The sequence below is a fragment of the Gopherus evgoodei genome, chromosome 9 (genome assembly GCF_007399415.2).
Source record: "Gopherus evgoodei ecotype Sinaloan lineage chromosome 9, rGopEvg1_v1.p, whole genome shotgun sequence".
Classification (NCBI taxonomy): Eukaryota; Metazoa; Chordata; order Testudines; family Testudinidae; genus Gopherus; species Gopherus evgoodei.
Window position 1 is genome coordinate 70,122,603 of NC_044330.1, and position 12,679 is coordinate 70,135,281.

General features: G+C 48.3%; 1 protein-coding gene across 1 annotated transcript; it reads left to right on the top strand.

Annotated features, from left to right (window-relative positions):
• The first annotated feature begins 1,456 nt into the window (after nt 1-1,456).
• TSPAN6 (tetraspanin 6) lies at nt 1,457-12,292 on the top strand. Its single transcript, XM_030575701.1, has 8 exons — nt 1,457-1,599; nt 3,711-3,899; nt 4,219-4,293; nt 5,743-5,841; nt 6,698-6,850; nt 7,706-7,789; nt 10,613-10,701; nt 11,456-12,292. The coding sequence occupies exons 1-7, from the start codon at nt 1,513-1,515 to the stop codon at nt 10,679-10,681; spliced, it is 756 nt and encodes a 251-aa protein (XP_030431561.1). The 5' UTR covers nt 1,457-1,512; the 3' UTR covers nt 10,682-10,701; nt 11,456-12,292.
• The last annotated feature ends 387 nt before the right edge of the window (nt 12,293-12,679 follow it).

Sequence of the window (12,679 nt, forward strand, 5' to 3'; positions counted from 1 at the left end):
TACACTGCTCTTTATATCGATTTAAAGGGCTCTTTAAATCGATTTCTGTACTCCTACAAAATGAGAGGAGTAACGCTAACATCGATATTACTATATCGATTTAGGGTTAGTGTGGACGCAAATCGACGTTATTGGCCTCATGATTTTACAATAGCTACCCACAGTGCACCACTCCAGAAATCGACGCTAGCCTCGGACCACGGACGCACACCACCGAATTAATGTGCCTAGTGTGGACGTGCACAATCGACTTTATAATATCTGTTTTATAAAATCAGTTTAAGCTAATTTGAATTTATCCTGTAGTGTAGATGTACCCAAAGAGACTGCGTGCCATCCTCTAAAATGCAGACCTCACCTCAATCATCCATGCCACTGGGACCCCTCAGCTGAACATGGCAATAGGCTTAAATGTGAAAGCCCCCTGGAAACTTCAACTAGTCCAGAGGGGAGCTACCCCCTGCATCTGAATGCAGGAGGCTGATGTGCATGCATTTTAGCTGTGCTCTGTGCACGCTGCACTCACTGCTATTTGCTTACCAGATGAAATACAGAGAGCTCTAAATGAACTAGTTCAAGTTAATGATGGCCTCTTCAACTCCAACTCCCCATGAGACACTGGAATTCCCTGTCCCACCACTGATGCTTAGGGAAGCTGGAGGCTGTGTCACCATGTTCTCACTAGCAGGACCCAGGAACCTGTAGGTGCCAAGTGCTTCATCTGCAGCTTCTCTACCTCCTCTCTGTTTCCTGACTGGAAATTGTTATAATTAATTAAGTGATGGTCTGCTCTAAAACAGCTAGTCAAGTTGAGTTACTTTCTGGATCCACTGGGGGTGGAGGGAAGTTCACCACAGGCTGAAGCTGAAATAAACCAAGCTGAACTCACTCACACCTGGCTGACTTTAGCCCATAGTTAGAACTGCATCCAGCCATCCTCTGCCATAACAAATAACCCTTCTGTTTAACCGCCTCTAGCTTGGTTACGAGGCTCCTGCCTTCCATGCCAAACATGGCAGGGCCTGGTTCCATAAGGCGCGGGGATGGGCGTGCAAAGCAGATCCAGGGGCCCCCGGGGGCGCTGACCCGGGTACGCAGCAGGCCAGGGACTCCTGCAGGAGCGCGGGGGGCGGGGTTGCAAACCTCGGGGGATGTTTCTGAAATCGGGAGTTGGGTGACTGGACTGTTCCCGAGCGGAGGGGAGGGGGGACCCAGCGCAGCGACATGAGCGGTTTGCCGAGTGTCAGGGGCAGCAGGGCTGGCAGCGGCAAGCGGGCTTCTGGGCGGTGCGAGGGGCGGGCTCGCGGCGAGCCGGGCGCGGGAGGAGACGTGCGAGGGGCGGGCTCGCGGCGAGCCGGGCGGGGGAGGAGACGTGCGAGGAGGCTCAGCCCTCGGCAGTTCTCGGCCGTTTCCGGCTCGGGCCGTCCCAGCGCTTTCCGGTCAGGCGCGGCCGGGGCCAGTCGGGGGCGGGGTCGGTGCCGGCGGCGGAGAGCGGAGCGTGGCCCGGCCGCCATGGCGTCCCCGTCCCAAAGGCTGCAGACGAAGCCGGTGATCACCTGCCTCAAGAGCGTCCTGCTCACCTACAGCTTCGTGTTCTGGGTGAGGGGCTGGGGAAGTAGGGGGCCCCTGGCAGGTAATGGGGTCCTGGGGGTTGGGTCCTGGGGGTTGTTGGGGGCGGTGGGGTAGAGGCCGAGGGAGTAGGGGGCCCCTGGCGGGTAATGGGGTCCTGGGGGTTGGGTCCTGGGGGTTGTTGGGGGCGGTGGGGTAGAGGCCGAGGGAGTAGGGGGCCCCTGGTGGGTAATGGGGTCGTGGGGGAGGGGTCCCGGGGGTTGTTGGGGGCGGTGGGGTAGAGGCCGAGGGAGTAGGAGGCCCCTGGTAGGTAATGGGGTCGTGGGGGAGGGGTCCCGGGGATTGTTGGGGGCAGGGGCCGAGGGAGTAGGGAGTCCCTGGTGGATAATGGGGTCCTGGGGGAGGGGTCCCGGGGGTTGTTGGGGACACCGGGGCGGTGGGGCAGGGGCTGGGGGAGTAGGGGGCCCCTGGCAGGTAATGGGGTCCTGGGGGTTGGGTCCTGGGGGTTGTTGGGGGCGGTGGGGTAGAGGCCGAGGGAGTAGGAGGCCCCTGGTGGGTAATGGGGTCATGGGGGAGGGGTCCCGGGGATTGTTGGGGGCAGGGGCCGAGGGAGTAGGGGGTCCCTGGTGGGTAATGGGGTCCTGGGGGAGGGGTCCCGGGGGTTGTTGGGGACACCGGGGCGGTGGGGCAGGGGCTGGGGGAGTAGGGGGCCCCTGGTGGGTAATGGGGTCCTGGGGGTTGGGTCCTGGGGGTTGTTGGGGGCGGTGGGGTAGAGGCCGAGGGAGTAGGGGGCCCCTGGTGGGTAATGAGGTCGTGGGGGAGGGGTCCCGGGGGTTGTTGGGGGTGGTGGGGCAGGGGCTGGGGGAGTAGGGGGCCCCTGGCAGGTAATGGGGTCCTGGGGGAGGTGGGGCGGAGTCCTGAGGATAGTAGGGGCCTAGGCGAGAGGACCTGGGGGGGCTGGGCCGGCTGGACCCGTCCAAGGGTGGGTGCGGGGGCAGGGCCCAGGCTTTAGAGGGGTTCTCCTGTCCGGTCTGTAGGGACCCTCTGGCCAGGTGCCCCCATGGACTCTAAGGTCCGTGTGCCCCTCCAGCTGTCTGTGCCCATCACAGGGCTCCCCTTATCCCGTGTCATGGCCCTGCACCTGTGTGACTGGTGATGTGCCTATCCATGCCCAGTATTGGCATGGCAGCCCCCAGGGAACAGCAGTGCTGGGAGGAGTGCACCCTGTAACCTTGTCCCTTTCCTTTCACTGCTCCCCAGGCTCCTCCAGCAGGTGAGTGTGTCCGAATCCATTAGCGCTGGGCCTGTCTGCCCTACCATTGACTTCTTTGTGTCTCCCCTCTATGTGCGTGTGCGTATGCATGAAGGGGTCTGGAATGTGGCACCCATGGGCATGTTTGTAACAGAGCAAATCATTTCCACATGGGGAAAGTTAATTCCTAAAAGGCAGATTCATCTGTGTTCCTGTTTATACAATGCCTGAGGGACTGAAGTTCGGAGGTAAAATGCTCTGATTATACAAGTGCTTCCTGGACTCCCAGCTCTGCCCTTCTGATAAATGATTTCACATAAACAATTTTATTGCCCACTCTCAAGGACTTTTGCCAGGCAGTCTTTCCTGGAACCCCTCTACCCACGCTGCCTTCCCATCCCCAGTTTATCTGTCTTTAGCCTCCCATTTCTCTCCTGTGGGATCCCTGTCTTCTTGCACACTTCCAGAGTATCTTGTGGTGTCTCTCAGGCCTTGGCTACACTGGCGCTTTACAATGCTGCATCTTTCTTGCTCAGGGGTGTGAAAAAACACCCCCCTGAACGCAGCAAGTTACAGCACTGTAAAGCGCCAGTGTAAACACTGCCTCAGTCCTTGGAGAGCTCTCTCCCAGCACTGTAAGCTAATCCCCACGGGGAGGTGGAGTACCTGCAGCGCTGGGAAAGAGTGCACTCCCAGCGCTGGCACAGCGACCACACTCGCACTTCAAAGCACTGCCGTGGGAGCGGTCCCGTGGCAGCGCTGTATGGCTGCAAGTGTAGCCATACCCTTAGGCTCTCAGTGTGTGGGTTTAAGTGACTATGGCTAAGTAAAGTGCTTTGAAGTAACAAGTGGAGTAAGGATGATTGAGTCTCAATTCTGATTTCTCCAGATCTCTGGCATTATCCTCCTGGCAGTTGGCATCTGGGGCAAGGTGGGCCTAGAGGTGTATTTCTCCCTGTTAAATGAGAAGGCCACCAATGTCCCCTACGTACTCATTGGCACAGGCACTGTTGTCATCCTTCTGGGCACTTTTGGCTGTTTCGCCACCTGCCGTGGAAGCACATGGATGTTAAAACTGGTAAGTGGCCATTGACTACCAGAAGGCTCACAAATCCAATACCTGCTTCTACAACCCAGGACTTCACCAGCTGTCTGCATGTGCTCCTTCTTTGTGTTGTGCTTTCTGTGTGTGTCTGCCTCAAGAAACTTTCTCTGAACCAGGCATTCATTGACTTTCTTGCATAACCACAATTGCTAGAACCTCAGCTCTGCCAAAGAGATTGAATCTGAGATATGTCCTAATAGATGCTCTCCGTGCAGCTTTTTTTTCTGTGTACCTGTGTTAGCCCTGGAATGTATTTTGCTTGCAATGATTCTCTCTTCTTTTCTGTCCACAGTATGCCATGTTCTTGTCCCTCATCTTCTTGATTGTGCTGGTGGCTGCTGTTGTAGGATTTGTTTTCAGACATGAGGTGAGTCCAGGTGTGACCTATCTCCCCGGTACTTTAACCCCTTCCCTCCTCTTCCTGAGGCAGCCTGAGGCCAGGACTTGGATGCGGCCTCTGCACAGGACGGAGTTCTCACTTACGTGTTGTTTCCTCTTACTTTGTATAATCCCCTGGTTGTTGCATACTGAGGGTCAAATTCTGCTCCTTTTACAGGTATAAATCTGGAGTAATCCTTTTGACTTCAGTGGGGTAGTCGGGATTTACAGTGTTGTTGCTGAGAACAGAATTTGTCTCAGTTTCTGATTCCAAATGTTCAACATACTGAATAAGAAAAGTCTTTGTCATATAAAGATGTAAAAAGTGCTAAAAAAATCACATCAGAAAAGTTTAATTAGTTCAACAGGAAAGTTAAATGAGAGAAATTTAGGGCCAACATTGGGGGACCCACATGTAGGGGTTCTGAACTGGGAGTGGGAACTAAATCTGAACTTTTTTTTTTTTAATACAACCTTTAAATAACTAGCATTACTCCCTTTGCCAGCATGATTGTTTTTTTACAAATCTCATACCATAACCAACACAGCTGGCCTCTTTCTAACTTTTGTATACATGAGACATGTTTGGAATGAACTTTTTTTTGATTCACAAGAATTAATTTGTAGTTGCATTGCTGATGATTAATCAGAATATTAGCAAAGATAAAATGAAAGCTAAACTTGAATTTAGTACTTGTGAAATACAACTGTAACACTATCCACCAAGTTAACCAGTATTTAACATCAACGGGTTTAGAGAGACTATATGTAGAATGCCTAGAAATAATTGCAATGGGTGCATTACACTATCCAAGAGAAATGTTAGTCACTAATCCCTTAAAGTTCCTTAAATTGGGTAGAAAAGTATTTCAGTGATTAGAAACAACCTGACTATAATGAGGTGGGGGAGATGTTCAAAGGCATAAACGGCTATTAGACACCTACCTTCCATTTGTGCCTTTGAACATCTCTCCCAAGGAGTGTAAAGTGGAAACCAAAACCATTCCCTAGTTCCTACTAAGCTTGACGGACGTGAACATTTTTATAAAAAACAGACTTTTTAATTTGTGAGTTTGATCCTTAATCTGAAACGTGCCAGTCAGATTGATTCTGCAAGTGTCTTTGGCCATAAATGTGGCCCACACAAATCTTGATTTTATTTGTGATGTCACAGTGATTAGGTCTGCCTGTAAATGCATGAATTAAGTTCTAGTAGTTGGGGCAGTGCTCCCTGCCCTAATCCCCAGTTCATCTTTATAGCCACTCTCACACCTGGATAGTAACAGGAATGACTTTTTAACATGGTTTAAGCCATTCCTGGTTCTCTGTTTCAGATGGAGCTGTATTTTTAAGACAGAGACGTTCTTGTGACAGGGAACTCTTTGGGACCTGTAGCCTTCGGAGGCTTAGCTGATGAAAATCTTTCTCTTCTCTGCAGATTAAGAACAACTTTGAGAGCAACTACAGTCTTGCACTGAAGAACTACAATACAACAATGGATCCCCACAGCGAGGCGGTAGATACCATCCAGAGAACTGTGAGTGCTTATATTTAGTTCCTTCTAAAGAAACTGGTGGGGAAGTCTGTATCCTCCAGATGCATGGCCCAGGACACCCCGATACTTGGGTTGTGCAGCAGCTGAGGCTGAGCCTCCCATGCACGGGCAAAGTATAATGCAAGGAAGGCCCTGTTTTACCAGGAGGCATTAAACATTAGATGCCTTCTCTACTACTGCCAGAGCTGTTCCTCAGAAGGAGAGTGTGTTGCAACCTCCCCTTGCCTCATTCCCCATGTAATTGGCTCAGAATACTGGGGAGCAGTATTGCCTTGATGTTCCCAGTTCTCAAGCATACAAGGGACAGCCGTTATGATGGACAGCATAGAGGGTGGCTGTGTTCACACAAGTGGCCTTGCAGGGTATGTGCTACACAGATCTTATCTGAGTGCCTAGAGTGTGCTTGTCCTTGTACAAAACTGGCAGACACTGTCCTTGTCCTGCATATATCTATGTCTAGGGTGACCAGATGTCCTGATTTTTATAGGGACAGTCCCAATATTTGATTTTTTTCTTATATAAGTGCCAATTACCCCCCCGTCCCGATTTTTCACACTTACTATCTGGTTACCCTATCTGTATCCCTGAGACTGTCTCAAAGTGTTTGCATTTGAAGAAAAATAGCTGCTTAGCGTTGTTCAGAGGAGGTGACAGGTAAAGGGTAGAAGGTGGTGGAAGCTGTTTACGCAGGGCTGTTGGGTTGCAATGAGGAGGGGTTTGGAGGAGGCCGAGGAGGGGAAACATTTCCAGTGCCTGCAGTGATTGGTGTAGTCTTGGGGATGTGGTGCTTTGGGGTTCATGCACTACTCCTTACTGTTCTAAAACTTGATTTTCCTAGTTACACTGCTGTGGAGTCCAGAACTACTCAGACTGGGTGAACACTACCTATTTTGCACAGAAGGGAATCCCTCTGAGCTGCTGCAAGTTCCAAAACTGCACAGAGAGTGATCTGAAGGAGCTGGATAAAGCCAAGGCTATGGTGTATGGTAATGTAAGTGAATCTCAGAGACTGTCCCTCTCCATGTCCTGGAAGCAGGCGTCAGGAGGAGAGAGCTGGGATACTTTGATCTTCTTTATCTGGTAGAGAATCAAGTCCTGTAGGTGGCAGGGAACTTCATTCCAGAAAGAGGGTTATTGGGCTTCAGGAAACTTGTATGCAGTAATGGGGGTGAAGGCTGTGTTGCTGCTGCTAAGGAAAGATGCGTAGAGAAGATATCTCCAGTGCTTTTTCTCAGGTTCTCTGGAAGTCCCAGCTATTCCTTGTTGGTGGGAAAGAATCTGTCTGCATTAGCTCGCCTGCACTGTACTACTTGCCCTGTGTGTGAGAAGGGGTTTGTGTAAGATACTGTGTATAATGCTTTATGTTCCTGTAGCGCTTAATCCACACAGCTTCCCTGTGAAGATAGTATGCAGGGGAATGAATAGAGATGCAGAGGCAGGTAGTGTTACCTAGTGGCTAAACTGGGACTAGGAAGTCTGAGTTCAGCTCCTGGCTCGGACACTGACATGCTTGTGACCTTCAGTGAATCATGCTGCCTTTCTGTGTCTGTACATCCCCATTCGTAAAACAGGGCTAAGGCTCACTTTGGCAAAGTGCCCCGGATGAAAGGTGCAAAGTACAAAGCTTTGAATGACTCGCCCAAGGTCGAACAGCAAGTCAAGTGGCTGAATTCAGCACAGATCCCAGGAAGTCCTGAATCCCAGGCCCTTACTTGGATTTCTTCCTGAGCTTGTTTAACCTTCCAGCTGCCTGTGCGGTGTCTGTGGGTTGGAAGGATGTGCACTTGGTGTCTGGCGGCCAGGAATTGTCCATGCTATACCCTCATGCTAATTATTTTTTCTGCAGGGTTGTTTCAGTATGGTAACAACAGTTATGGAATCGAAAATGGGCATTGTGGCTGGTATCTCCTTTGGCATCGCTTGCTTCCAGGTAAAATCGTCCTTGCTGTACTTCTGTGGTCCTTGAAGAGCTCTGAGTCTAGTCTTTGTGTTTAATGTCTTTTAACATTTTCTTGCATATGGAAAGGCACAGCATATTTCAAAGAGGAGGAAATGGTCGACTGTTCTTCAGATTCCCCTGCCATTTTGCCTAAGTGCCACCCAGTCACCCATCTCCAAAGCTGGGGATGAAAATTCCTACCAGCAAGCCTGTGTATGGCTTGAGAACAGCCCTCTCTGGAAACAGCCAACTTTTAAGAGATGCCAATACAACCAAACCTCTGCTGTTCTGACTCAGTGTTAGCTGTCTGAATTACTTCTTCCAGTGCACAAACTGTCACCCTTGCTTCTGCTGCCCTTGCAGGATGATAGTTTAACTAAATGAAAGTGCTTGTACGTGACCTAAAACATCCTGAAATGCCTCTCTCAAATTCAGACCCAGTTAATACAATGACACCATCTTCTGTTAGCCACACTGCAAAACAGCGAGCACAATATTACAGACTCCCTCTTCTCCCCCTGCTATTTCTTCCTGTCCCTCTGATTCTTCAACCTGAGGTTTTATCCTGGTGGTGAAGAAGCATCGTGTCTCAAGCAGCAATGGAACTAATGTCTCCTAATCTGATCAACTTGTCTCAGTAGGAAGCAAGAGGCCTCTGGCCTGAGCTCCTTGTATGCATGGGGAATGTTTTGAAGTGGGCTTTCAGAAGAGCTCCCTACATTGGGTGCATGTTGAGTGCTGAGCAGTTATGAAAATCTGATCACAGTGGGAGTTGCTTGGTGCTGAGCACTCTTGCAAATCTGGCCTTTATTTAGTTGAGCTGCTTGGAGAATTTGACCCCAGCTTTTGTTCCTGAGCACTTGAAAGCCTGGCTAATGGGCTAAGGTTGGCAGGTTTTGCCTTCATATAGGATCGCTCTGGCTGATGAAGCTTCCTGCCGTATTTGGTCTGTCTCTCATCTGAGAAGGTGATCAGAATGGTGTCCCTTAGTGTGTTTCTTTCATGGCTCTGTCACATAGGCATGTGCTCTCACCATCTCTGTAGTGCCATCTTTCACTCTTGTGTGTGTCAGAAGTCTTAAGGAGAATTTAAAAGATAGCTGGTGCAGATCTGCCTTATCCACAGGCTCTCCCAGAATGCTGATAACTGCAACAGGACATCTGTGTGTATGGGTACGTAACAGGGCAGATATCTGAACAAGTTTCTGAGTAGTATGTCAAGTAAGATCATCTACTGTACTGTGTACGTCTTGTTGATTGCCTCAATTGTGGTCTGAGCCCGAGTCTTTCTGCTGCAGCTGCAAGGTTTGCTTAAATCCCCCGTGTTCTGTGATGTTTGGCTGTGATTGTTTCTAGGAACTGGGACACCTTGCAGTCAGCAAGGAAAGTGGCAACAGAAACAAAGACACAGATGAACTACACCTGGTGACTTGACTTGACTTTTTTTTTTTTTTTTTAACTCTTGTTTCAAGGTGATTTCCATTCTTTCTGAAATTCTCAAACACAGAGTCACAGATCTCTGTATCAATTCCAAATGGCAGAACTCCTTATTTTCTTCAGCACGTGTTTGCTTTTGAGTAAAGAATATGAAGAAACAGCAGCTTGGGATTAATGCAGAGGAGTACACAGACCCAGAAACCAGAGAAGAGACTGACAGAGTGAGATTGTGTATTGATTGCTTGGTTTATTTTAGCTTTAATTTACTCTTCATTGAAGGAAATTGCCTGAAAGCAGTCTGTGAAGTATACAGGCACATCCTGTCCAAGTCAAGGTTTAACATGTAATAGCACAAGCACAGAGAGAAGAATCTCGGCCAGCCTGTTTTATTCTGATATTAGTTTGACGTTGTGCTGTTCTCTGTAACAGACAGACACAATGAGGATTGGGAGAGGTTGGAGCACAGACCTTTATCTTGCAGTTGGTACATCTGCAAACTGTCTTCACTGCATTTTGTCGTCAGTTTCCTAGGGCTGGAGCCAGTCGGTCTCTTTCAGCTGCTATCCATTTCCTCCCCCCTTCCTGGGATGTGCATATCACACTCTGCTCATTACAGCTTCCAAATAGGGCAGCTGGAGTTTGTCTGATAAGTGGGTGGGCCCATGTGCTTTCATCAGTTCTAGGCATGTAACCGCATCGTAGCAGTTGCAGTTATTGAGGAACATGTCATTGTTTGGGGTTTAGAATCATATAAACATTTCTTGATTTATTCTCAAGTGAACTTTGTTGTGTCACATAAGTGAAAGGCCCAGTTCTGCAACTTTGCCTCCTGTGAGTACAGTTACATGCATGAGTGTTTTTTAGGATCAGGTCCTAAATATCTTTGGTACAGAAAACAGCTGCCTGGAGCCCACACGACAGTAATAACTGATGTGTGTCCTTCAGTATTTTTACATCAGAAACACACTAACCTTGATTCCATCATTGTCCTTGCTGTGGGGAGAGGCAGTTGATATTTTCTGCTGCTTGTGTAATGGGCTGTGATGCTCCTGAGAGCCATATAGTCTCTGTGAAATTACCATAAAACAGTAGATGGTTCATAAAGCAAATTCTAACAAGAAGCAACATTGACTCTCTCTCACAGGGAGCTCCTTCTCATTGATGGCTGCCAGGATCCTCTAACTCTCAGCTTTATCCACCCTAAAATGACAGAGCCTAGATTTTGGTTTTGCAAAACCCGCATCATCCAGATTTTGCTTTTATAAAACCAAAGCAAAGTGTCCAGTGGTTCAGACCTCAGTTGCATTGTTTCCAAGCATTGCAGTTTGGATGTCTGGTTTTGGGCGACCTATACTTAGTTTATTTTTTCACATTTCAGTTGGTTGGGATCTTTCTTGCCTGCTGCCTTTCCCGGTACATCACAAACAATCAGTACGAGATGGTGTAATAAGCCAGCCTTTGACCCAGGTATGTCTGTCCTGCAGTGCCGTGTGTGTGTGTATTGATATACTTGTGCACTGAATCGTGTGCCTGTCTGGAAATCTAGGGATGAGGGAGATCTTTTGTAGGCCTGCGCTTTCATAAGGCTGTGTGCGTATGTACAAAGAAAGGTCTGGGCAGGGAAGCATGCACACCCATGTGCAGGTCTACCCACTCGGATGTGCGGGGCTCTACTCAAATTTGTGTTTCTTCTATAAGCATCTAGCAGAGAGAAGAACCCACATTTTGTAGTAAGCAGTTCTTTGACTCTTAAAGTTTAAAGCAAAATAGAAACCTTCATGTGCAAGGACAGAGCAGACAGGTGCTGTGGAATCTCCTACACATGCGTGCTTATGCACCTTGGTTACTTACCTAGACCTCCTTCCCATCACCCTAGACCTAGACTAGTTCTGCTTCTTCCCAGCTCTTTTAGTGCACTACAGTTCTAGCTTGCAGTGCTCCCTGCTATTCTAGTACTGCCTCGCCTCCTCTTGTTCACCGCACTACTCTGCTTCTACTCCTCAATGTAACCCACAGCTCCCTCGCTGATCCCATATTGGGTCTTTCAGAGCAGGGGTGAAGATGTTGAATGGTGGTACATTTTGCAGTGAGGACCACTATCTGCTGTGGATAGCATGCGACCCATAAACTTGTTTCCACTTTGTGACTTAAGCTCTGTGAGATTCCTGATCTCTAGAGCTGGGAAACATGTTCATTAACCATTCTGTTTTCTGAATTTTAGGAAATTTCCTCTGATCTCCCTCCTCTGGAGTGCACTTCATGACCCCCAGTTTTCACCTGGTCCCAGCCTGCTGAAATCATGTTTGAACTGACTGATCCTCTTCAGAATCAGCTCACGGAATTGAGTGTACCAGCCATTCTGTTGCAGTCGGGGAATTGTCAAAACACTATTCTTTTGTAACACTGAATGGGGTAATTAGTATACCTGAGGTAGTTATAATAACTACATTCCTCCAGGCCCCCACAACCCCACCTCTTCAGTTTGATTGCACAATGAAGTAGCATGATATGACACTGCTTTCATGTCATTTTTATACTTTTTGCTAGTTATTTAACTGGAATTCACCATTAGTTTTGGAGGTGTATTGTCTGCATTAGGAACGAAGCACTCATTGCTTTCTCTTCTGCCGTTGGCCATTTAAATTATATTATGCACATCAGCCTCTGTCACTGATCATTGAAACACACCTATTGTTGCAACTGGCTGGTCCTATCATGCTTTTCAGACACATTGCCATGTCTGTCTGAGGCTCTGGTTCAATAACATCTGTTTCCAGGCTCTCTCTTCCCAATCAAGGGTTTTATATCACGTTTTTTTATAATTGTATTTTTTAAAGGGCCTCGTTCCTCTCTCCTGATCAGGTTGTAGTGATTTTCTTAAGTTGTAGCATGAGGTTCGGTGGTGTAGCTGTCTGTGCCTGTAGCATTGTAGGTCTGCCTCCACTGAGCTGGGCATGATTTCATCATCAGTATTATGTTCTGCTTTAACTTGTTTTTGTATTAAATAGAAATCCTCTTGTCTTGAAACACAATAAATATTAAATATTTTACTCTAAAATATCAACTCGGTTGGATTTTGTCTCCAGGAAATTCCATGATGATTTCAGTGCAGGAATCTATCAGAAGCATTGATTTGTTTGCCACTCAACATGCATCCATTCTGGCCTGGCACATAACCCTTGTAGCAAAGCAGCACATAGTCTCTCTAATCCATCACTGTGTTGGCTCAATTTCAATTAGAGAAGTTATTTGTATTCTCTTTTTTAAAACTGTTGTGCAATGTTGCTGATGGAGAACAGCCAACTCCTGGCATGGAATGCTGCAGGCGAAGTTCTTCTGAGAGAACCTTAGGCAGGACAAAGTTCAGTCCTCATGTAAGCAAGTACATCCTCTGCTATCTTTGTTGCTGAATTTCACCTGTTCTGTAAAGTGCTTTGGGATCCTG

Bases quoted from the DNA above. Each gene is read 5' to 3' on its own strand.
- TSPAN6 (XM_030575701.1), top strand. From the start codon at position 1,513: ATGGCGTCCCCGTCCCAAAGGCTGCAGACGAAGCCGGTGATCACCTGC. The intron at 1,600-3,710 runs GTGAGGGGCTGG...TGATTTCTCCAG, and splicing joins CCTACAGCTTCGTGTTCTGG to ATCTCTGGCATTATCCTCCT. The intron at 3,900-4,218 runs GTAAGTGGCCAT...TTCTGTCCACAG, and splicing joins GCACATGGATGTTAAAACTG to TATGCCATGTTCTTGTCCCT.